Here is a 26,395-nt window from a genome sequence, read left to right as displayed (position 1 = left end):
AAGGAGTCCTTAATCCCTGATTTTCGTCGATGAGGGGCTTTGCCTCCGGGGGCAGCGTACGCGCAACAGAAACACAGCCGATTAGATGCGTTCGGAAAGTACCCGGAGGCGGTGTGCACGTGTCCAGGTTGACGGGGCGCAAGTCGAGTGTGGGCACGAGTGCCAGTTCGACGGTCTAGATCCACGTCAAAATGCATACTCCGATACTCCGCCCCTGGCGAACCGAGTTTTCCCACGTCGAGAGCCGGGGAACCACTTGGAACCTTCGTAATATAGACGCTCTCCGACACCGCAAACCTCCGAACGAACATGTACACAATGGTAGACACTGAGTTGTCCTGGTCCTGTACCCACATCACTTCGGTGTTGCCCTTTCAGATTACCTTCCCTAATACGGATGTCACCTTACCGCGCATTCGGTAGTCGGACAATCGGATCAGTAAACTGTTTCGGCTTTAAAAGTCTGTCAGGCATTTAGTTTCAGTAGATAGAAATTGACGAAATAGAAAAATGAAAGAACGAATCGTTGCTTCAAAGTCACTTGGTTTGAGACAGTTTTGCTTGGAGAGACCATCGGATAGATATTTGATTAGTCCAGTTACGAGTACATGTACCTATTTCGTTGATGGAAAGATTTAAGGTTGAAACAATTTCGAAGAAGTTGATATACACTTTTTCATGTCTTCAAGATGGTTTACCGTAAGCTACTTTATGATATGGAGTTTCGAACACGTATAAGCTCACAAAAATCATTCGGTCCAGTCCAAAATAGTGTTCGGTTATATCGCGTCACCTTTCAGTTTTCCTTTCGATTCATATTCCATGTATGCCCGAATTCGCCTCAAAAAGACAGCGATGACCGTGGAGTTTAACGGAGGTTTCCATACCGTGAAAAAAAGAGTTTCGGACAAATATGAAAAATTCTCACGTGTATCCGATGCGTCGCATCCAGAAGAACATTCGTTAAAACAGTCTCGTCGATCATGTCTCAAGCTCTATCTGTCACGGCAGAGTGCAAACGGACGGTGGGGTTCAGGGGCTCTAGAAATGTGGTGTTATAAAAAATGCCAAGCTCCCACGAAAAAGGAAGCACGGAGAAAAAAGAACAGGCTGAATGGAAACAAACTCTCATATGACCAACGTGCCAGCCGACCAGGCCACGCTGCTTCTACATGGTAACTCGATCCACCACGGCGCGTGCCGCTGTGGCCACTGGGGTTTCCGCCCCTGAACCCGCAAGGGTCTTCCCCGTTTATGCAGTTAGTGCAACTACTATGTATACGTGTTATGCTCCACCGGCGGTACCATGGGGTTCTTTATGCAAGGGCGTTTTGCTACTGTTTTCAAAACATTATACATGTACGGACATATTTAGTTCCCGCCCCGGTTTCTCATGACAAGGGATATGCGAGTCTGGCTCGGTGATACAATTCAATTAATCTACATCAGCTAAAGATCCGAATCCGATCGAGAACAGAGATCGCCGGACAACCTTTAATGACTGACATTACGCTCGTCCTATCGCGTAGATCATGATTGTGAATTCTATAAACGAACGTTTCGAAACCAAAGGTTGTCTATAATACTTTCGAATATTTCTCTATTTGCAATTGTATAAAGCGTATATCCTAGAACTAAATTGCGCTGTACGTGCATATGAGTAACGCGTTTTGATATTAATTTAATTCCCTTAAGATACAATGGATGATTGGGAGTCTATGTTGATCTTTTTCTCAGAGTACCAGGTGGAAAGAACAGGGATTACACTCGGCTCGGTCAAAGCTTTCTTGGCGAATCACCCATTTTTTGGATAAACATGATCGGTCCATGTAACCGGAAAACTTGACTTAACCAAAGATTGTCTCGGGACGAGAAAACTTTACTCGAAAATTGATGGAGCAAGGAAACACTTCGTCCAACGATAGTGATTTCAATAGACTTCAATTTCAATTGGGTTTACCGAGTTTGTGTTCAAAAGCTAAGGAGTTATTATGTTGCATCGGATGATTTTCAAGTGACATCTAAAACTACGGGACGGTTCAAAATGTAACATTTCTTGTAACATTCGATGTAAAATTTACTCTACAACTAGGTTCGTGAATCATTTCGTAAAATTAACCATTCGATTTTTTTCCGTGTGAACCGGCTAGTTGCTAAATTTTTCATTTTGATACAGTAATGGGATATTCATTGAAAACTACTTGAATTGTAAAGAAAAACAATACCTGATGCAATATTTACTTATCATACTCAATATCTTCATTTGACTATTATTTCTCCTTCGAGTAGTATCGCGAACCATAATTGAAGTAACGTCGAATTTGGATTCAACAAGTCAAGCACTCAGAGAAATCAAAGGTGATTAAAGTTGCAGAAGCCTCTCGGACGGCAAAATATAGACTAGAAAAAAATGTAAATCAGCTCATGATCGTCGTCAGTTAGTCTGTCCGCATGTTCTTTTTCCTCAATATAATATTTGCGCAAAGTTTATCCGATGGAGCTGCAAGGCTTCTCAAGAAGGGTGAAGTGATATATTTCTAGCCGCAACTGCACAACTGATTCTCCATCGAGTCTTTCTACTTTATCAAACGCCAATAACGAACGTCCAACTGGTTCACAGCCGCGATGCTTCAGGAGGGATGCGGTTATTGAGGGAGAACAGAATCGTGAGTATCATCGGCTTGGGAGGAGGACCACGTCTCGGAGGAATCAGCTGGATGAGTACCAAGTTTTACTCACCCACCTTTAGTCCAATCGCCCGATGACCGGTGGAAAAATTGATCAAGCCGGCATTGTTCTTCGACTCTCATTCCTTTTTACCAATTGCCCGGTATCAGTTTTTCACCTCTCTCGGATTCAACGAGCGGAGAGTACCAGGGGATGAATAAAATGGCGCTTGGGTTAGCCGGAGCCGAAGGGGGGAACGAAGAATAGTCTATCTCCCTATTCTGTTGGTGGGTTCGCATACCTATACACGGATACTGGCTGAGGAGAAGAAAGCACGGGAGGCGGAGCTGGAACGAATAACAAGATCGAGAACTAGACCCTTGTCTCAGAGGAGCCTGCAAAAACCTTTGGGAGGAAAAGGATGAGGGAAATTTTCTATACTTCATCTCCATATTTCACGGAAAACAAATTCTGGCTAGATAAGTCAGGTTAGGTTGCCTTGCGTTTTGTTTGACTGATCCTAAGTCTCAAATTACGTGTAAACGGTACGCGAAACGAGATCATGGATTCAAAGTAGAATAAATCGAAAAATGTTGGTCTGGCCAAGTGTTCCAAGAAATCGCACCGTCAAGATCAGCGAAATAATTGATTAAACCGATTCCCAAACATCGTGTATTAGTTATTCAACAAGAGGTCCTTTTTTCCGTCCATGTCATAAATGAAGCTAAAAATTGCTAAAAAAAAAAAAAACAACAAAAAACTCCGTCAGATCGATTGAAGTCTGAAGGCATGGAAATCGAAACAACCACAAGTCCGATCTTTAGTTACGATCAGAAGTAGGCAGCGGTTCGTCAGCTGCGCCGTGAATCGCCTGCTCGTATTTTCTTGTTGGTTCTTCGATCTTCGAAACTGGTATGTGGGGTACATTCGTCCGGAACCACGTCATATCGACGACACGCACTATCTGGCCTACCTACACCTACTCGAGTCATCGCGTCGCACCCGAAGCAATATAGCGTATTGATTGCCAGTCGGCTAGCCCTCCGAACACATTACATGATTAAACTCACCCCCGCTGCCGCAGGGCGGCGGTGAACCAGCCGGACGGATGGACGGCCTTGCAGCACTTACCTTATTAAAATATCCGTGCGCACCTAGCTCCAATTCCAACTCCGACTGTACGGTAGTTAGGTACAAGATAAAACTACCCTGCCCACTCGAGCTTGGAATTGGCTTCACCTCTGCAGAGGAACCTCGAAGCAACTGACCGTGGTCATCGTCTCGGAACTTTAACCCAATGATTTAGTGACCTATTGTGTATGTGGAGACCGAAAAGCTTGTTAGACCAATCGGGTCATTTGGTGGAAGCGAACTCTGCGACTAACGGATGTAGGTTTTGCGCCACCTGACTGCCCGCCAAAACATGACGGTCGTAACCTCTGGTCAGCTTCAGTGACCGGCAAAATCTGAACTCTGAATATTTATTTGAATCAATGATTAAGTTCGAATCGACCTCAAGATCAGACGGGTGATTCAAAGAGAAAATTTGCAAAAAGCTAATACCTTGAGATTACTCTGTGCTAAAACGCACTGAAGAATTTCAAGTCGACGATAGTAATTAAGTGATGGTTTCGTTTGTTTTTAACCTTTAGACAACCTGGCTCCAAAGGAGCCGGCAGGTAACACAAAAATTTCAAGGGAAAAATGCAAAATTTCCCCATCACTTTCTTGATTAAAAAGGAGAAAGTTTTTGATTATTCTTGACCCATAAACTTTTGCTTTCGAAAGAAATATGGTTCGAATCTCAAAGCGGATTAAAGGAGTTTGTCTATTCAATGAAACTTCTTGAGATTGCACATGGAGAAAATATGGTGAACTCGGTACAAGGAGCAAAGAATTTTGTGAATCCAAAATCGACTGAAATATTTAGTCGTTTGCAAGAAATCGTTTTCAGTGAGAGTTTTGTAAACATCGAATTGTCACGGATTCTGCCACCATAGAAAGTTGAAAACATACCTTGGTAATGAATAGTGCGATAACATAAGTAATAATCGCAATCACCGAAGTAAAACGAAAAGAAAAATAGCCACGAGGTAGGAATAAATAAAAAGGAGTGAAATTTCAATTGAGAATCACGACCTGCCTTAAACCATCCGCAAAGGATTTTACGAACTGCAGCGACAAGGGCGCATTCTCTATTGCGAATTCCAGCAGCATCGTGCTTTCCGCACGAAAGGTAGTTGTCAGTTGTCCGTTATTTTCGTGATTAAATGTAGTAGAAAATGAGATACGAGGAGTGCCGCTGAGTCGTCAGAATTTAGAATGAAGTACAAGAATTTTAGTGTAGAACGTAAATAGGTAGATGCGCGGTGCAGTATTAAGCGGGTTGGAATTCGGGCGGACCAAACGACCCCTGCATATTTGAAACGCGCCCAACCTTGTTCCATTCTCTGAGATTGAGCCGAGATCCACGGGCGAACCTGGCGCGGAGATTAATAAGTAAGAAGCCTTCTCCAGCCTCCAGGTAACGAGAGGAGGAGGCCGCCACGACGTGGGCTATACTACGGCGATCACACCGAGACGTGAGAACTCGGCATTCCGGACTGCCGTAGCGTATATTATTCAGGAGCCAGCTACAATCTGTTGCGTGCATTCTATTGCAGCGGAACAACCCGTGAGTAGATTTTCCAATCTTCATGCCGAGATAAATATACCTATTTTGTGTTGTGGGCGGAGTGTTAAAAACCCTGAGAGAATCGTTGGATTTCTCTGACAAGTATAATTTGGAAAGTCCTGAATAAAAAGTGAGGTCCAAGTTCATTTCATGGATTGTACTGAACTGGTGAACTCTACACTGAGGAAAATTTCATTTGTTACGGTAACTAGAAAAATTCAGTAAAACATGTGTCGTTAAAAATAACTGTTTGAATATTGTTGGAATTAGGAAAAACGAGGTACGCCTAACCATTTTGCGTAAAAAATAAAAATAGTTAAGGACTTAGCGGTAACCGAAACTAAAAATTTCTCTCAGCGTACTGAATTCATGTCTATACGTTCTGGATTAATTCCAGCTTATTCGAAGCAATGACTTCCCAGCAACTGATAAGCTACTAAAAATAATTGATTTTGTTTTGTGAAAATTTGTAGGTGAGCGAGTGCATTCTTGCTCCAAATTTCCATGGATTTTAATCAGAACCGTTATGTGCTACAAATGTGTGAACCAGATGAACTGATTGCAATTCGAAATGGAGTCACTTTGTGGTTTCCACCGAATACAGTATAATTTATTTATCACTCTCCTTTACATGGCAATGATCTTTGAAAATTTAACAACCATCTGTATGGAGCTACGCTTAGCAGCACTGCATGTCCGTCAGAACTTTGAAAGCACCGAAACGAAACGTTGAAATGTAATTTTGTGCGGATTCGCCGATGATTAGTTGCAGTTTATATTATGGAAAAGCTCAGAGAGTATAAAAATTACGAAGTTCTCAATAAAGATTACGTTTTATTCGGATTCCAGGGGTAAAATGTGGATCAACTGTTTAAATTGTAACAGTATTTGTGTCCCAACGAAGTGCTGTGAGACTTGATAATGGCTGTCTTTTTTCCCTGTCCGTCTATTCTACGGCCTTTATTGTCCATCGTCTCCTCAGAATGAAAAACAATTAATGACGTGTACCAGAATGCCATAGATATTTACTGTGATAGTAGTTTTTAATGTCTCGTAGCACTTTGAGCGCGCATTATTTTTAGCAAGTCGGCATTTGTATTGGGCATAAGTGAGTGTTGGCTACTCGCTTAAACCGACAAACGAATTCTCGAGACGCCAATGATTGTAGCTGATTTTATTAACTTATCAGACACAAGCGCGCATCCGGTCAACTGATATTACACTCATCCTAGAACACGTATTCGACATCTGATCATTGGCATACGGTATAAAATAACTATGCTCACGATCGTCAGATGTACAGTTTTGAAATTGTTCCTATTCTCTTTGAGCATCTTGTGCTAAAAATTGAAGATCACATGGTGGTCTACAACAGTTCATCATTGACCAATCTGCCAATAAAATTTTTTTTCAAATGATCAACTAAATGGTCCGATAGTACGTGAGAGACGACACTTTTCGTAATATGTACCTACTTATTTTATAATTCTCGTTTCTGGGTATCTGAAATGTACGAGCGACAAGTTGCTACAACATATTGTACACACAACCGTCGCGTTATAAATTGAACGGAATAGCCGCGGCGTCGGTGGCGAGTTACTTAGTGGCAAGTGTTATCTAATCGATTTCTCTGATCAAGAAGGCTTATCAAATAAAATAGCCACGGTAGTCGTGATCGTCGGAGCACCAACCTGAACCGATAAGCATCAAAAGACGATAGTGGCATCGAGAGGTTGAGCTTTCTTCCACCTTATCTCGAGAGGCTCGAACGGGAATACCCTTGCGCACTTGAGACGTAACATAACATACTTACGTTATGAGAACGGAACTTCTTATCACCGTCACTATCATAGATTTCCTGTCCAACTGTTAGGCGCGTTCGCGACGTTTGGTTCATAACCTAGATAAAACCGCCAGAGAAACCCGGGTGTTTCCTACCTTCGAGACTCTTGTTCCTAGCCAGAAGCGCCAGCAGGACGTCGGGGTTCGGTGGCGCGTCATTGAGGTCGTTAGCTTCGTGGTGAACCGTCGGCTGCAGGGTAGATCCGATCGGAGCAACGCTGCTCAGTGGTGGCCTCGGCATCATCGGCACTTGGCCCGAACCTAGGACCGGAAGCTGAAGGCCACCGACGACGGGGTGAAGCGGTGCGTGGCTAACGGTGCCTTGTGGGACCTGCTGGACCGCCGCGGACATCGAGAGGTCGACACCGCCAAGGAGGACCGGCCTGCACCCGCCGCTTCCAACGCTGCTTGGCACCGCCGGGAGGATTCCGCCGCCTCCCGGCAGCGGGGCGTACGGCAGGTACAGCTCCAGTCTAGACGATGATCTTCCCGCAGAATCCGAACGGTCGGAAGGTCTTGGAGGATGCTCCGAATCCTGTGAGGGTGACCGGTGGTCAATGGTGTGATTCTCTGGTTTGCCGACGCGATAAGATCGCCGAGAAAAGGAGTTCCCTGGGGGCGGTGATGATGGCTTTGGTTTCAATTATTCCGGGTACCGTCAGTTGGGGGTTTGATGTCATCGATGAACTCGGAAACTAACGACGCGGTAATATTAGACTTGGTAATAAAATCGAGGTACTGTTCACACGCTTCACGGTCGTTTTCCTGCACTCGATAGCGAGGAAAGCAACGTTCTCTCAGTCTCGTATAATCCAGCGGCAGATTTCGACCCTCCGCACTTTGATAGAACACTACGCAGTCCAGTGCATCGTCTAGCGCAGGAATCGGATCGCAGGCTTTTGCGAAGACTGTCACCAAGCGTATGACGATACGATCCCGAGGACCGATTCCACTCAGGCAACGAGACTCCGGGTCAACCGTGACCTCCGTGAACCGAGGAATTTTTTCTTCAAAATGAGGAGGAGGATGGGTTTTAACCAGTCGATGTACCTAGCAACCGAGGACGCGATCACCCGGATAGTAGATGTAATTGTCAAAGTGTTCGTGGGGTGGCGGATGGTTGGCAGGGGTCGACGCGCCGAAGACTAGAACCCGGAAGTACCAGTCAGGGAGAGTCGATACCAGGATGGAGAACATTGTTCCTGAGGTTTTCAAAGCTCGGCGAAATCTGTCCTGCAAGTTCCGAACATGACGGGCGGATGTGGACGGGTTTATTACGGTGTTTCTGATACGCTGCACTGGGGAAACGACACTGGAAACCAGTAGCACTTCACGCACGAAGCACACCTCGCCCTGAAACAGGGTCGCGTCCGAGCGGGCTGAGAGCCGGCCACACACTCGAATCTGGTCAGCGGCGACGACGATCCGGAGGTTCGAGAGCGGGCCGCTTATCGCCGGGCGAGCGATCGGGGCTTTATCTCGACCATGACCTTGGGCACCGCGTTCCGCTCCGACTTTCGAGGCCTCTTCTGCTCCCGGAGAAGCGACTCGTGATCGTATCCGATTCAAAGGACTGACCGACGCGCGATTCGATTACCGGATGTTCGGCTCTCGAGGACGGACACTGGAGGCCCGTTCAGGATGGACCTGGGGCGTTGCGGGGCGTCGCGACGCGGCCGAGTGGGTGTGGAGTTATGGAACCCCGGTTACGGCGATCCCGCCGACTCGGAACACCCGCTCATCGAGCACAACCATCCAAAGCCGAGTTCCACGTACCACGTGACACGCCTGCGCCAAGACGCGGCGCTTCGCGGAGCTTGCAGCGCCCATCGCGGCGGCAACGCCGCAAGCGGCCGCCATATGCCCGATTCTCTATCTGCACGATCAAAAATCCTACGAGCTACTTGCGCCTGTAAAACGAGCTCGCGACAAGCTTTTATCAACGCGCGTACACCGCGTCTTTATGAACTTTTGCTGGTTCTTTTAGGAAAAAAGTATGCCGTTAGAATATGCGAATTGCGTGAAACTGGATACATCGAGACTTACTACCACTATTTTTATCATTGTTGCTCGTTTCGCGTGCTTGGGCTCGGACGTTGAATTATCGTTGGATTATCGATGACGGCAGCTGAGATCAATTAATCAGATGGATGATCCTACAGTTTATAGAATTACGTATTATGATAGGCTGGCGGCTTATGTAGACTGAGATTGACGTTTGGAATAAGAGAAAAAATAATTTCGTTATAAGCTTAGTTTTTTTAATTCAACACAGCAAGGTGAAGCTGTGCGTATACAAACTTGACGTCACTAAATCTATTTTTTCAACCTGTAGTATCTGCTTGTGTATAACATGTTTAAAAAAAATCAGTGGACTTCACTTTCACAAAACTTTTGCGATTATCATTTGTAAGAGAAATGAAAAAATACAAAATCATTATTTTAAAGTACTCTCATACATTCCCCAAATACGAAAATCCAACATTTTTCCATAAAACTGTCCTATTTTTATTCCACCTTTAAAAACATCTTTACAAAAATCAATCACTAACGATACGGAAAATTCGATATACTGGAAATTACATGTTTAAACTAAACGAAACATGTTTGTAGTTATTTTTTTTTTTTTTCTAATTTTATCCCAGATCTGTTATTGTTGCGCAAATTGTCCGCTGTGGATTTTGTTGAATCACAAGTCATTCTTGTATAAACTCATTATTAATTGTTTAGAATGATTTCACGATCTTTTATTGCTGCAGCACTGTTGTGCGTTAATTTAAGGGTGAAAAATCACTGGATGGATACATCGATACAATGGCGCTAAGCAATTGAAGTTAAATAGACAGTTTTATTCGAAATTCCGTTTTTCAAATATTTAACAGTCACTAACAGTAATTGAATGAAATATGGTGTATCCTGCGTTCAGTTCTCACAGAATTGAAACCGATAAAAGTAATTTGAACTTGTTGAAACTATAAACAATCAATTGACAAAAATGTTTCATTCAACTGCACCGGCGCACATTCAATACTGCACATATCCGACGAATCAGGGTATAAAACATATCGGATTATTATTGGGTCACTAACACTAACAATCATTTTCTCTTGAGACTGTGGGTAAAAACAAAAAAAAATAAAAAATAAAAAATCGACGCGGAGAGTATCCGAGAGGCAATATAAACTCACACAATGACTGCAAACGAATAAAGAACAGAGAGTTCTTTACGATTCGGCGACGATATTAATTAGGTTTATTTCTTGGATACTTCTTCCTCGTGCATTTAAACAAGAGATCATAGTTGAAGAAAATTCACTCGACTTTTGCATCACGTTCGTCTTCCAATTTCCAATAAAATACACTAGCCTCCGAAAATTTCGGACGAAAAACATGACGCTCAATCAAGACCGATGCCCCAGACGTTGCAAAAGGGCGCGGAGGGATCTCGCTGCTGAGGGACGAATAAAAGAGGGACATATTTTTATTGTAGGTAGGTGAATCACGGCGAGTTCGCCCCCGTCCCCGAACGGGGGATGGGTCTATATACCTATATAAAGTACGGGCAGTGGATGCACTCAACTAAATTAAAGCGGTCGGCTGCCACCGCCGCCCTCACCGGAGGCAGGCAATGCGATGTGGCCGGCTCAGCGCTTACTTACTATGCATACGTTGTTCGGCTGCAGTTGCGGGGGCGGAGGGTGGAATCTAGGTACCTACATTTGCATGCATACGTGCAACGTGGAACAACCTGTTTCGCGGGAAATGTCGTTCGCGATATGCGTCGGTCCGAGCGACACCCCGGACGTGTCATATTTATAATCCTCGGAAATTTTAGCCGCGAGGACGGGTGTTTTCAACCCCTTTAATATGGAAGGAAGGAAGGAAGGAAGGAAGGAAGGAAGGATGCCGCGACGCGACGCCGAGAAAACTGGTCGTAAATATATGGCTGCAACACCGAAGGAAATTTCTTGTTTTCATTGATTGCCTTCACTGAGAAAAATTTCATTTGTTACAGCAAATAGGAAAATTCGGTAAAAAAGGTATCGTAAAAAAACTGTTTGAATATTGTTGGCACTACGAAAAACGAGGTAGGCGTAAACATTTTGCGCTGTTGTCGATCCTTTTTTGGTTATTGCTACGCAAAATCAGTTTCTGAGGTTTGCTCTACTTTTTTAAAGGCCTTAACGTCAATTCATTGTTGCACAAGCATTAAATATTCGCAACATTCACAAGAAAATATAGAAACAGTGAACGTAATGAGAAAGAATAGCAACGGATGCTAGACTTTCTGGTAACAGCTAGAAAACTAATTTTCATCTTCTACCTAGAACTATATTTTTCGATTGCGGTAAAAAAAGAAAATAGTTAAGGACCGAGCGGAAACCGGAACTGAAAATTTCTCTCAGTGTTGAATGAAAAATATTGCAGCTATAGATAGGAAATTAGAAAGAGTTTTGTAACTGTAATCAAAAAATCTGATATGTCTTATGTGTATTATTGTTTTCTTATTATGGCAATTGCTGGCTTTGTTCAACCGAAGAAAAAAATACTAAACTAAATAGGCACATTTAATGCAGCGGTCATGAAGAAATGTACCTACTTAGTACCGTCGACTCTAGTCACACTGAACACTGTTACTTGTGTCTCATTTTCTTTAAATTCGAACAATATTTAAAACCGTTATTGTTGAAATACCCACTTAGCGATAATTTGTTGAGAACAATCTTCAGATAATGAAGAGTTTGATAAACAATCGCCATTTGTTCAGGTTCTTTTGCAATCTTTTCTCAGGTCCGTTAATTCATTTCTTCGCGAGTCTACAAATATTATAACTCATAAGATCATCTGACTACCATACGAAATTACGACGAGAGACAGCTTTAACTAAAAATAAATCTTTGTGTATACTATTTGCCTCAAAATTCACAACTCTTGGGTATTAATGAGAATTCCAGTTTTATGGATGAGAAAATCATACTTCTGTGCAACTTTGAACCTAAAAAAAATCACATACGTTCGAGCGATAACAAGCATTTGAAAAACAACAAATATCACTGTCCTGATAACGAATATAATCACTTTTCTCATACCCAATGACGAAAAAGTTACTTGCCAATTTTTTTTCTGCCAAATAATATCAATCGAGAGTACGTTTTACAAATCGTTAAAGAGATGGCTGATTAACCGAAATTCGTTTTGCCTAACTATAACTAAAAATGTCCCCCGGGATAATCTGTACAGTTATAAGTAATTCTGGAACGGGGGTTGGAAAACGAAGCAGTAAGAAGGCAGCTAAACACGTATCATACCGTGCGAATCGTCGAATCTTGCGTGAATGGCGAGGCTCGTGGATTTGCAAATTTGCGCGCGTTCGCGCTGGCAGCGAGTGGGGAAACAAGAGGGGGGAGAGATAAAAAGAGATAAGGAAAAGGGCGCGGGCGAGGGTGAGCGAGGAGGGAGGGAAAGAGACGAGCATCAAAAGCTTCCCCGAGGTGAGAATATCGAACGGGGCTCTGCAGGCAGAGGCGGAGTCAACCGGTTGCCATAGAAACGTGACACTCTCGAAGCCGCCGACCGGGCTTTGGGGCTTCGGGGCTTTTTGGCTTAAAAGCCTCCCGAGCTCTGCCTGCCTAACCAGACCGCCGCGCCAGCCGATCCTGGATATTCCCAACTTTTGTTCTTTATAGATCGGCGGAGATCGCTCAACGATCGATGGCCTTCCGATACGTACGAATATCAGACTGTTTCGTATTGGGGAAATGGTTTATTTTTTTTTTATTATTTATTTTTTTTTTCTTTCTATTTTTGTTGGAACAAATTCCAAGCGTTACTTTTTACCTGACTGAAAATCCTCCCGTTGTAGAGGATATTAAAGCTCAAGTCTGATTGTAAGAGGTGTTTCACAGTACGTGACTCTTTTCCATTAAAAATATGTGGTGTAAAAAGTATATTCGTTCCACTTTGTTTGCGAACTTTTCACAAATAATTGTCAAGTACGATTTTCTAAGACCTGATTGCTGGTTGTCCCAACCTAAAACAAAGCTATCATCTTTTTTTCATATAATTTTATACTTTGGAAGATTCCACGAATAAACTAGAATAAGTATGTTTTTTCTTACATAATATGTCATTTGAATGTGTGAAGTTTACGTGTCACGAGGCATCTCTCAAATTGTTGTACAACGTAAAAACCTAATACTCACGTTCAGACCTCGTTTCAGTAAAGAAAAAAATAAATACATTTCCCTTATTTGACAAAGTCTAATCATTTATACGCCAGATCCACCATGTTAAATTGTAACCAATTTTTTTCGTTTTCCTTTCCCACGATTTTCTTTCTTCCTTAAATATCAAGGAGATTCCGAGACGATTTGTAACCAGCTACGAAAGATATTCTCTATTCAAAAAAAAAAAAAAACCATATCTAAAAATATAATTTTAAATGTATTTTACAAATCTTAACCTTTATACGGCACGTTTATCTGGCATAAAATTTCTGACACCTTGGGTTCGTCGAAGACCTCAAATAAAAAAAAAATGCTTACAGTAACGCAGCAATTTAATATATTTACTTCAATATATTTGATAAAGAAAAATCAAGATAAAAAAATGTCGCAACAATGATTCCTAATCTTGAGGTAGTAAAAAAAATTAACTCACACTTTCAAACTTTCGAGTGAAAAAAATCTGGATAAAAAATCCCTTCACGTCACAAACGTCCCTGCGTCCCAAGGCGCAAGTTAAAGGTTAAAATTGCTGTTTTTGGCATCAATTAAATTACACAATATCCATGAGCAAACCTGTGCAACGTAACTCGGCTCATGTGGTGGAGACAGTAGGTGCTGGGTATAAATTGAACGTGGTTTATAGGTACACCTCGACTGGCGGTTGGATGAAGGGAAGATCTAGGGGTGGTTCGGTGTGGCGTGGGACCAGACCGGGGATGACATATGCAAAACTCAGCCACCGCTGTATTTTACTCGGTGCAATTCTCCTGAATTTACGGCGAAGTTCCGCTGCCTGTGCCGCCTGTACCGTTTTCCCACTTCCCATGTTTCGTCCTTTTTTTTTTTTTGTTTTTTTCCTTATTTTGTATTTTTTTTTCTTCTTTCTTTCTTTTTTATTCCGCTTTTCTGCTCTCCGCTCTCTTTTTGCTTTTCGCTACTCTCCCGCTTCCCCATCTTCGCTTTCCACTTTTCACTCGGTTATGGTTATATGTAGAGAAAATTTCACTGCAGGGTATATCATTTATACACATTCCTATTTCCTCGCTGCATGTAACAGACTGTCTCTCGAAATTACACGAAGCATCGTAGAATAATGTTGGCGACTGTGCAGAGTGTGTGATTATTTTAACATTCACGTTTAATTTCATTTTTACATTCAGTTATACAGATTAGATATAATTGATATTTCAAATCAAATGGCTCCCGATCATCGTTAGATTATTATCAATCGTCTGTACATGCTTCGCAATTTTTTCTTTCAGTTAATGAGAAATGAAATGGAATTCACAGGCAACGAAAAAAAAAAAAAAGTGAAGCAGAATAAAAATACTCCTAGATTGGAAAATGAAACTCGAAAATAATTTTGCAGTAAAATCTGAGATTATAAAATTTGAGCCTTTTCAAATTTAACAAGAATCGTCTATACAAAGTGCGTGAATAGACGGAGGAAAATTATTTACTCGTTGTGAAGAAAATTGTAAAATGAGCGATACAAAGAAAAAAGAAATCGCGTTAGTCAAAAAAATTTCAGAGTCATCGCTGTGTTCTGAAAGCTCGCTATTCGGATCACGAAAATCATTCAAATGCGAAAATCTCTGCGAACTGTACTGAAATCGTTCGAATGCAGGTACGGTTCCAAGTTGTCGAAAAAAAAAAACAAAGCTTTGAAAAAATCCTTAACCGCCTGCACGCGACGATTATCTGATTACGGTCGAATTAGCGCAACGATGATATTGCGTGATAAAATAGCGTATATCAATAATGACAATATTCGTAATTACGAAGTTGCGTGGAGGTAAAAGTAAACACGAACCAAGCGAAATAAATACCGTCAGAAAACGGAAGAGAGAGACTTCCTTTCGAGGAGCTGCAACCACGGAATATTTGCCTCCAGAGCCTCCGGCCACGACTTTAATCTCGACTTTGTTGAGTCCAGACCGCTGAAGGAACATTTCGCGAGTCTGTTTGAAAAGCAGATTATCGTTAGATTAATCGCAAATACGGCCTTTGCGGTTTTTCAAGATCCAAAGACATTCGCGCTCTCATCACATGCATTATGCACGTGTGGATATGCAGCATTACGAGCAAGTCGTTTCTCAAATTAACAGCCACATCAATACGTAAATCCGCCAATCTTTTTTCCGCCTTCTCATTTCAATTTTTAGAAATCATCTTACCTCAACAATGAACAAAGAAAAAAAATAAAAAACGCGCGTACTTTTGACGTTTCGTAAAAATCTGTGCAAAATTGAAATCCTGTAAAAAGAAAAATCGTTGCAAAGTTATCTGGATCTATTTGCAGCGTTAATTCCTTGCGCATTCTATACACTTGAACTTTTTCGTCTCCTTCCCCGGCATTCTGTTAAATTCTGCCACTTTAGAGAGATTTCATTGTAATGGGCAAAATTACCATCTTGCGGCCAGCTTCTCAAGGTCAAAATTTTGATTTAACCGCAATTTGAATATTCTATAGTTTAACCTGTGATACGAACACCTTTCAGATTCTGATCCTTTAAATCCTAACACCAAAGAGAAGCAATTAGCTTCAATTTTCAGCAACTCAGAACAAACGTTCTTCAAAAAACGACACTCGAAAGTAAACAGAGTGAACGAAAACGAAAGAATGCTCGATCTAAATCAATATCTGTTAAGTGTGAGTTTAAAAATTGCAGCAAAAAAAAAATGTGCACAGCTAAAAATATTGATAAAAAGTTAAAAAATAAGAAACGTGATTCTATTAATCAAGAAATGGAGTCTCAAGATCTTCGTCATGATTCACAAGCACCATGTCAGGAGATTACAATCAAATTAAAAAAATTAAACACTAGATTATTTATGATCGATGCAATAATTTAATACACTTCTAGCATACTTTCCGAACAGTTGTAGCAGTAATCGTGGAAGCACAATAGCTGGAATCAAACCCTTCACCACTGCCACGCTTTTGACTGTTTCTTGTGTACGCACAATTCATATTAAAATGAAAGTTTTTTAAAACCGCTATTCATACTAACATTAGTTTATAATAAATAGTTGAGAGAGTATTCAGACACTAACTTATATTTTCAATATTCAAGTTTATTTTCTGATACGTTATGAGTTGCTTCGAAAAATTACGACATCTTTCCCTACTTTACTGTGTAATATTTTCTATGCAAAAAAGTCTGATCTTGCCAAATATAATATAAAATCCATTTTAAGATGGATACGCGGGAACTGCCAAGAAACACGTTTTTCGGCATTTCTAGTCGTATATATTGCGAAGGGCCGTAGAATAAATCGTTTTCATTTTTATCTGTAAAAAAGTAGAGATTTTGGAATGTATCCTGAAATTTTTTGAGCTGGGTTAAAATGGGATCACAATTAAATGGGTATAAAAATATTCCAGGAACCACGCAAACTTTTTCAATAGTTACGTAAATTACGTATCCCCGGAATATTTATCGCGGTTTAATTATGATCCCGTTTTCATTCGACTTGCAAAACTCCAGGATATACTTCGAAATATTTATTTTTTCACACAAGTGAATAAAAACAATTTATTCGCATGCATGGCACAAGATTAGAGATGTAAAAAAAAAGTTTGTCTGGTAGCTCCTGAAAATCTTCCTTCAAGGGTTTCACATTCGTAAAAATTAAATCTGTGACAAAAAAAAAAGCCACACAAGGTCATATTTTTCCCAACGATTAAGAAGAATTTGAAAAAATGTGATTAGAAATGAAAAATTCGAAGGTATGGGTTCAAGTTAAGAACGGGATGAAAAGCGATCAACGGCCTAAAAATTGGAGGCCTTCTAAATACTAAAGTAGAGTATAATACACGCCCAAATTGCAGTCAGATCAAATCTTCGACCCTGAATACCAAGGTCGAAAGTTGATGAATCGTCTAATTTCAATCCAGTATCAATGATCCGAGACCTTTTCGTGAAAAACGTTGTGCATAAATTTATAAATGAAATCTCACCTTATAGTTTTCAAAATCGGTGAGAGACACAAGAAGACAAAGACACAAACAGTATGAAATAATTCGAATGTAATTCCATGTGGACAATTTTGATAACTTCGACTATGGACGTAAACATTAAATTTTTTCCGAGTTACATGAGAAGCAGACTGCGACGTGTTCTTGCGTTTTCACTAGTTAGGAGGAAGACATCGTTTGAATGTTTAACACGCGTAATTAAATTAGCACAATTACGTATTCCGCACCGGAGCAGCCTGCCGCATGGAGGGTTTTATCGCCCTTATATATTTCCCGCAGTCCCCCATGCTTTTACAAATTTTTAAACCCAGGTCCTGAGTTCAGCTGCTTTAACCTTGCAGAGGTTATATCCTGGAAAAGTTTCAGACAACAATTGGCAGTTAATCGCACGCCTAGGTAAAAAAAATGCCTTTCGCGTCAAAATTTCAAGAAGAACTTGGCTTGTAATTTTTTATTTTTTTTTTTTTATCGTTTGCCCTTTACTGCGCTATCGGTACGATAATAATTGATGCCTGAAGTATCGGTGGAAAAACAACGGCGCATTTTTAAGACGAAGAACGAAGGAAAACAAAAGTTTAGTCAAACTTTTTGGGGAGATTTCAGTCGGTAGATAAACTGCGTCAATTCCATTTCCGGATTTCACCCTCGTTTTTTCCGACAACTTAATCTTACGTGAAAAAAAGGAACGGCCGGATATCCAAACTGTTCGAAGATTTCGCTGACCCAAGAAATCCAAGAGAACTTTTCGACAAGCGAAAGAAAACTTGTTTATAGAGTGAAATCGAGCCGTCTTTTCTGCCCGTATGCGTATACTAGGGTGGTCTTCATTCGGGGTGTTTACGAAATTCCGTGCGGACAAGCCGGAAAAAGTTTGAAAAACAAAACAAAAAGAAAATTACGCGCAACCTGGAGACTGTAGGTCAATTCAGAGTGAATTTTTCAATGTAATTTAAGTAGGAACTCGAGCTCACTGTATTATTAGTTTTTTTTTTCCTACATTAAAAACACTTCGAAAAATCCGAAATTTGGTATGAGTTTTCCCTGTAGTCATAAGTAGTTGAAAAAAAATTGTGCACTTTCCAGCGATAAAAGTTTCGACATCCCAACACGTCAAAGCTGTGTTTCAAAGTCGAAAATTTCAATTTAACGAAATAAATGGATTAATATACATAAAAATAAAAATTTATTATATATCAAAAATTCTAGCTACTACAATCATACCGGGTTGTTCGAAATGACATGAAAATTTACTAGTAAATCGCAAACATCATGTATGCTGTTTACCATTAAATTTGTTAATCAAAGCGACTGATAATCAAAGTGTTTTGCCTGTCTGAATTTTTCTTTTATTTTGCTCCGATAGAAATTTCTAGTTGTGGTAACTGCGTAGTCGTTGACTGTGTTCATTTTTTATCATCAACACAAAATACATTTTCGAGTACAAAATGAAAATAATCATTCTACTTATAACCAGAACATCTCTTATGTGTTGCTACGTACTGTTCACGATTACATATTTTCTTACAAATATTGCAACAACTTATGAAAGGTATGCCATAGTAGATCTCGAAGTGAACTATCTCTGCACGGAGAGAAATTTTTAGTTCCGGTTACCGCTCAGTCCTTAACTATTTTCATTTTTAACCACAATCGAGAAATATAGTTCTAGGTAAAAAATAAAAATTAGTTTTCTAGCTGTTACCAGAAAGTCTAGTATCCGATACTATTCTTTCTCATTACGATCACTGTTGCTATATTTTCTTGTAACTGTTGGGAAAATTTAATGCTTGTGCAAGAACAAATTGACGTTGAAGCCTTATTTAACAAAAAAAAGTAGAGTAAATCTCAGAAACTGATTTTCCGTTGCAATTACCAAAAAAAGGATCGACAATAGCGAAAAATGATTAGGCGTACCTCGTTTTTCGTAATTCCAACAGTATTCAAACAGTTTTTTTTAACGATACCTGTTTTACCGAATTTTTCTAGTTACCGTAACATTTTTCTCAGTGTGAATATCCAAGTCCGAGTCCAAATATTAAAAATAATGAAAAACAAAGAGTACGAAATGATCCTTTATTCATCAATCACACCCATGACTCGCAGGTACGCGAATCCTTATTAATACCCTTGTACAAGTAACGTTCCATCCGAGCTAGATAAACAACGCGTTAATACACCAGTTAAGCTCAACGAGCGGAAGGGCTCAGACCTCGACTGGTCGAGACCGCAGTCGAAGGCGATCCCCGTTTCATCGAATCTATTATGCCCTTGATATTCCGCCAGTTAACCCCCCGCCTCTCGATGCAACCCTCTTTTAGCAACCCAGTCAGCCAGCGATCTAATTCAATTGACACCCTAATAGCTCGCCTTCACCCGTAGAGTCTACGCCTGTTATCCCTCGCTCCGAAGCACGGGGAGGAAACCGGAATCCTGCAGATCCATCCTAGATGCAACGAGGGGGGAAACAATTGAATTTCACGGGGATGGGGCACGCGCGTTTAACCATCTAATTGGTTTGTTTATCCTTTCCAATTTCTTCGCTTCTTCAACCGAACGACCAGCAACTGCTATCGAACCGGAAGTTGCCGTTCAAAGTTTCCTGATCGATTTTATTCCCTGCAGCGTTGCGTTCTTCGAGCTTGGAAAAGTTTTTTAAAACAAAAACGTGGTGAAACAAAGAATCAGATTCTAGAGGGTCTCGATTGAGTTTTTAAAAAGCTCTATTTCAAATGTAAAGATCTTACGGTTGTAACAATTTCAAAGAAATGATACATTGTTCAAATGTTTATCAGCGAAAAACCCATAATGCTTGTCCGAAATGAATTCTCCGTAGATCGTTTTATTTGGATGTTTCTTAATAATGGAGTATTTATTGATTTGTTACATGTTTATCATCTGTAAATTTTAACGATTTTATATATCGTTTTTTTTTAACAATCGACTAGCTCAAACACAAATCTGTCCCGGAGGATTTTCATATATTTATTCGTTAATAAAATAAGCTATTGTTCATCATAATCAACAAATTACGTATATGGAGTTTCCGGTACAAAAAAATAGTTTAATAATACAATTTCTCTGCTTTTTTTAATAACAGAGCTTACTTATCATTGAGATTTCCATTATATTTAACTTGATAAAGTTTACTAACCTTTGCTTGGTAACTTTTTGACTCGACAAATCTTTCAGCTGACTTCACGTCCCGTACATCCTTAAGCAATTGTTCGATCATATCAAATTCTACCACTTGAATTAAGCAAATAAAACGCAGCAAAGTGTTCGAACGCGTTTTCCCAAATCTATGAAATCAAACAGTGATACTCAAGCCAAACAATCCGACAATTTTTCAGTAATAATTTATTCCTCGAAAACGAATGAAGAGGAATAAATTTCATACTCACTACAACGTTGAAGCGATACTGAGATTGAAAATAGCTTTTATCGATTCAATTTTCGCCATAGAGTTTTCACTTTGCTGCTATTTTTTCAAAGTCTGCTTTTATACATAACTGTAACAATACAGTTAGCTAATTCTTGTTCCAACGAGTACACGTATATTAAAGTAACAAAAGATTTACATCAGAAAATTGTGAGAAATATGGTTCTTCTTTCAAAATCGTTTGCATGTTTTATTGAATAAAATAATTCGTAAATTTTTGAAAACTCCGTTCTCCGAACATTCATTTACCAGGCTGTAAGGCCTGGAAAATCTGTTGGAAATTTCATCAATTTCAAAATTGACTTGACATTTTTTTTGCAATTTACTAAACAGGATAAATGCTCATCTGCAATATCGGAGAAGCGTACGGAGTTCGCAGGGTGCGCAACGGGACGCCTGCACCATCCGTATTAGCACCAGGGCTGGTCATAATTCACAATCACCAGCTACCGTCGCCTATGAATTATGTAGTAGTTTAGCCCCTGTTTAGAATTTTGCTGTATAGGGTTCTAGGCACCTACTTTGCTGGGCTTTGCGCCCCAGCGTTGCGAATCCTCCCCAAGCGCCGTCCTATGTTTCATTCAAAATCATGGTGAAAAAACAGAATTGGAATTTTTCGTAAAGGAAGTGGTTCAAAAGATCGGAATAAACGACAAATTTGTCGTTATGTAACCACGGTGCGAGTCATTACTCACTCAGTAATGTATTTTTCGAATATTTTTAACGATAAACGTATTTTTCCTTGTAATACAATAATATAAAGAATTCGGATAGACAATTTATCAATCGTTGAAAGTTCAAATTTCCCACAAGCTGATCTAGAGAAATTGATTTTTCTTTTGTAATCGAAATTCATGCATAAGAAATTAAAAAATGACACGACCAACAACACATAAAAGCTATCAATTGTTTTTCTTTCACTAATTAAATAAACTTTGAAACACTGCCTAAACCATGATCATACAAGGAATAGTACGTTTTTTATTCTCTAAACTCTTGTCACGCGGCAACGTTTTTTCCAGTAATGTCAACAATTCGCAACTACAAAATAAAAGACAAAAATTACGATCTTCTTTTATTCCAAGTAGGTTGGTATTCATCATCTCTCGTAACTTTCGAATCCTGAACTTAAATTACACAATTATCCTATAACGCGTGTAACTAATCGTAAGCTCAGTACCATGCAGCTCGAAAGAAATAAGAACACAAAGCATAGAATAAAACTATCACATGAATTACGGATTCGATAAATAAAATCTCCATTTTTCCTGCTGACGCCTGTAAAAAAGTAAGTGAAAAGAAAAAAATTGTGAATCCATATGAAATGCGTCCATGCATATATGTATGCGTTGTGTATACGTGTATCAATAATATTTTCGCCGCCCTTGTTTGTCGAGTCTTCGGTCGGCCAAAGAGCATAGCCATAGCCAAAGAGCAAACACTCGCTTCACCACCGTATACATACACATATAACAAGCAGAAGCGCAAAGCACGAGGCTCTAGACTAGGTGCGGGACATAACCTAACCTCACCCTAACCTAACCAGCAGACACGGACGTATTTCATTATTTCAAACACCGGCATGAGCTTGTACGTATGTGCCGAGGCATTATACTACACTCGCAATGCATTATGGAGCTTGACGGGGTAGCCAAGCTTGCATTCTGTCAGACCGCAGAGCTCGGTGCAGCTTTCTGTTTACCATCCCCGTTCACAGTATTCCAGTGACGCGGTCACAGGTTACGTTAGGTTAGGTTAGGTTAAGTTAGGTTAGGTTAGGTTGGGCTGCAACCCGCTCGAGTCACTCGTCAATGTTGGTCGCGTCAAATTATCCCACTAGTAACTGACCGCACCGAATCGGACCCACCAAATAATTATCATTTCGTTATACGTATAAAAGTTCTCGTTTGAAGGGATGCTGCAGTCAGTTATTACCGACCGAGAACGCTTCCATTTATTTCGAGTATTATTAGAGAGTATAATAATACCGTTGACCCGGAAAAGTCGCAGCTACTACAAATCTGTGTCATTTCATGACCAATTTTTTTTTCGATATTTTCATTCGGCATTATGGTATGCAAATTTGGGCCGTCTGCGACGTTTTTACATCAATGATGCGTAGACGTTGATAATTGTGAAAGCAAGTGTCATCTCACTCAGTCGGTAAGATCTTACTTCAGCATCCTCTTAATTTGGGTTTTTTTTTTTTTTTCAACCGTGTATTCATAAAATCATGCAACAATTACGGTAGTTTCATCAACGCATCGAGTATACGTTCTTATGTATCTTTATCGAGGCGCGGAATGCGTCGTCACAGTTCCTTACAAGGTATCGTATGGATCTGATTTTTTTTTCATCAAAGTTGTGTGAAAAAAGCAGAGTGTTCTACCAGAAAATCACGGTTTCATCTATCCAACCATCGAAATCATCGTGGTACTGATGTAAAATTATCATTGTAATGCACGCATGGCGATTACAATTTTTTATGGAAAAGAGTTTCATTTCAAGTGGAGAACGACCCTGAATTCTCTGATACCCCGATATACACGATCAAATACAGGACCATGCTTCATAAATCGATAGTCAATGCTGCTGCACTGAACTCCCGGTTGACCAATTGACTTATTAGTCCGAGGTAAAACAACGCTGTTGGTGCCACCGGAACCCCGCTGGACCAGTTTGCGCCCCTTGAGCCTGCTTCGAACCCCTCGATGTGGCTTTAGGAACCCCTGCGGTTTAACGATCAAATTTTTCACTCGACACGTACGTCCCTGCATCTACGAGACGAATTTTTAATCAATCCGAAGATGAAACTTTCCGCTACCAGTGACGTTAAGTACACACGAAGCGCGGTTTGCAAAGAAAATCTGCGTTCTCGGAATAAATCCACCAAAAAATCGCGACTCTGCGGCTGTCTCACCGAGCATGCCAAGAGAGAGGGGAAGAGAAAGGGATCGAGGTGGAAGAAGAATGGGGGAGACGTTTCGAACCATGTGTAGAACGTGGGCCATGTGGGCCTTAGTCACGGCGGCATATGGCAGAGTCATGAAGCCACTAGGTGGTCCCTGTAGTCAATTATTACGCTACCTGTCCATGGCGTGTCTCTGTATTATACACATACTCATCGGTACTATCCGCACGATGATTTGTATGATTATTACACAATCCAGACATAAATATTGAAGTGGTCTCTACGTCTAATCCGGTCTCTTCATTCTCACCTACCAGACACAGCAGAACTGCGTCTACTGCGAAAGTTCCGAAACAAAGGACAAGTACCTACAAGAGAAGGGTCTAAAAGCTGAGAATGAATTTAGTGAAATCGAATCCACTTGAGGAAATACGTTTTCAGGATTAATATCGTCATTTTATAGTCAAGTAATACTGATTGGTCTTTGTTTCAAATCAATCGCGTGTTGTGTATTTTTTTCATCGTTGAAAATGACTAATGTGTCGATTTTCATTGGATTATATCTTGTCTTGTTATTAAATGAATACTTTACAAATAACTTGATATGAAATTGTTCTTCAGCTTATTAGTTACAATCAGTGCTGCGTGATTTGTAAATAATCCGTTGTCAAATAAAATAAGCCTTGATCTACCAAAATTGAAGGGAAAAAAAATCGCGTATCTCAATTTTTCCTAATGTGAAGGTGAAATGGTCTAAAAATAAAGTTCGAATCAATTCAACTTCAATTTCACGTTATCAACCCTGACTCGATAATTTGTTCATTGCGTCAATATTTTTAATTCACTATTATTATCGTCTCGCTTGCAAAAAGATGACGAACGGAAAAAACGCAAATGCAACCTGTAAGAATTGCAACCGTGGACAAGTTTTGCCCGAAATAGAAACGTTCCCGGTCGACAAGGGAGTCCCCCGGAACGTCTATGGAGAATCCGTAACTTATGGAGCAATTAATCAACACAAGCAGAATCCCCGACAATGGGGCCCCTCTTTAGTCAATAAATAAATCATACCCCATGGAAAAGCCTCTGCACTGCCTGTAACTTCCCTTCGTATATGTACTGTAGTGGTCCTCGATAAGTGAAAACTCTGTCTGGCATGAGGTTTTTGCTCACGATGGATCGAAGGAACAGTGAAATCATTTATATACTTTACCCAAATTCGAAAATACTGCAAGAAATCCAAGTTTAACACGAAAAGTCCTCGGAAAGCTGCGTAAATGGTGTGAAAGTTTACCTTTCGAGGATCCGGTGACTATTATTATATTTTTGTACTTGCCAGTTTGCTGGAAGATATTTTTTCGATCCTATTATTCATGAATCCCGGCACACTGAGAGAAATGTTTAGTTACGTTTACCGCTCAGTCCTTAACTATTTTCATTTTTTACCACAATCGAAAAATATAGCCATTTTGGATTTCTAATGTAAGCGAATGCCTCAGGCCAAAAATCAGACGTTTCCATTTCGCTGAGTAATCGAGTATATCGGTAAGTTTTCGATAATACTCTCTTTTTCGGTCTTTGGTATTTAAAGATCACGAAACGTGAAGAGGTTTAAAAATTAGCGCAATTAATTTTTTGCCAAGACCCAACACTTTTCCCTCGACGTGACCGTTGAAAAGGAAAAATAAAAATATGACATATACTTAAAATACCCTTGGGTTTTTTGAGACTCGACCCAAACTTTCTCCTTAAATATCTCCGGCACTAGTGTTTCGCAACAGTAAGTATATTTTATTTTTTCCGTTTCTTCGGGTATTTTCAAACCTTTATCAATAATCTAAAGGTTTTTTTGAGTTACTTATTATAAATACGGCGTCATTTATGAACCCATTCTCCGAAGTATAAGGTACGGCAGAAAGGAGCGCCAAGAAATTAAGTTATTATTTACGTGAACGAGAGACTCAAAATTTTGATGAGGCTTCTGAGAACGAAGAGGACGAACAGGAATTTGAAGAGCATATTTCCGACATTCAGGATGCCGATGAAGATTACCCAGTTTTCAAATGTTTAAATAAACATACTTTTGTAAGCTGCAGTAAATGAAACTACATTTTTCTGAAAGGTCATTGTCTGAACTTTAAAACCCTACAGTATTACTACTTGGTACTTATTTACTGCGGATATAAATTTTTTATTTTTTTTTTTGCAAATTCTTCTGTGAATTCCGATTATTATTGCAAAAGTCTAGATATATTTCACTCTAAAAACGATTGCGACGAACATGCAGTAGAAGCTTTGAGGAGAGTATCCATGAATTTTTTCACATTTTTAAAAAGCCTGTGACGTAAAGAAAAACAGGACAGGAAATAAAAGCGGTAAAAAACTTGTTCCGTGAAGGGTTGAAAAGCAAAAGGGTTAGAGTCAAAGTCGCTGCCCGGTAGGTGTGGATCACTCACGATTTGTATTACGATAATTCATTTGCCAACAAACACGATATGCCAATTGCAAGCGATCCTTTGCCGCATTAATATGTCACCTAGGCGTGACGGACCTTACCGGGAAGCATCGGACTCCACAGAATGCTAATATTTTGCGTTGTGTTTATATATCGCAGCATTATTAAAATTGCAGCTCTCGAGAAAAGCGATTATTC

At 40.2% G+C, this 26,395-nt stretch overlaps 1 protein-coding gene across 2 annotated transcripts in view; it reads right to left on the bottom strand.

Moving 5' to 3' along the window:
- The window catches only part of Lim3 (Lim3 homeobox protein), a 113,577-nt gene that overhangs the window by 74,060 nt on the left and 13,122 nt on the right, over nucleotides 1-26,395 (bottom strand). The window contains exon 3 of one of the 2 annotated variants that reach the window (XM_069133344.1): nucleotides 7,280-7,718. In XM_069133344.1, the coding sequence (XP_068989445.1) occupies nucleotides 7,280-7,535 (256 nt within the window). In that variant the 5' untranslated portion in view covers nucleotides 7,536-7,718. Of the gene's footprint in view, nucleotides 1-7,279; nucleotides 8,871-26,395 lie in introns of those variants that run through there. The other variant, XM_046610754.2, reaches the window with a different exon arrangement.

This window comes from Neodiprion pinetum, chromosome 2 (genome assembly GCF_021155775.2).
Source record: "Neodiprion pinetum isolate iyNeoPine1 chromosome 2, iyNeoPine1.2, whole genome shotgun sequence".
NCBI lineage: Eukaryota > Metazoa > Arthropoda > Insecta > Hymenoptera > Diprionidae > Neodiprion > Neodiprion pinetum.
This window is presented reverse-complemented; position numbering and strand designations above follow the sequence as displayed.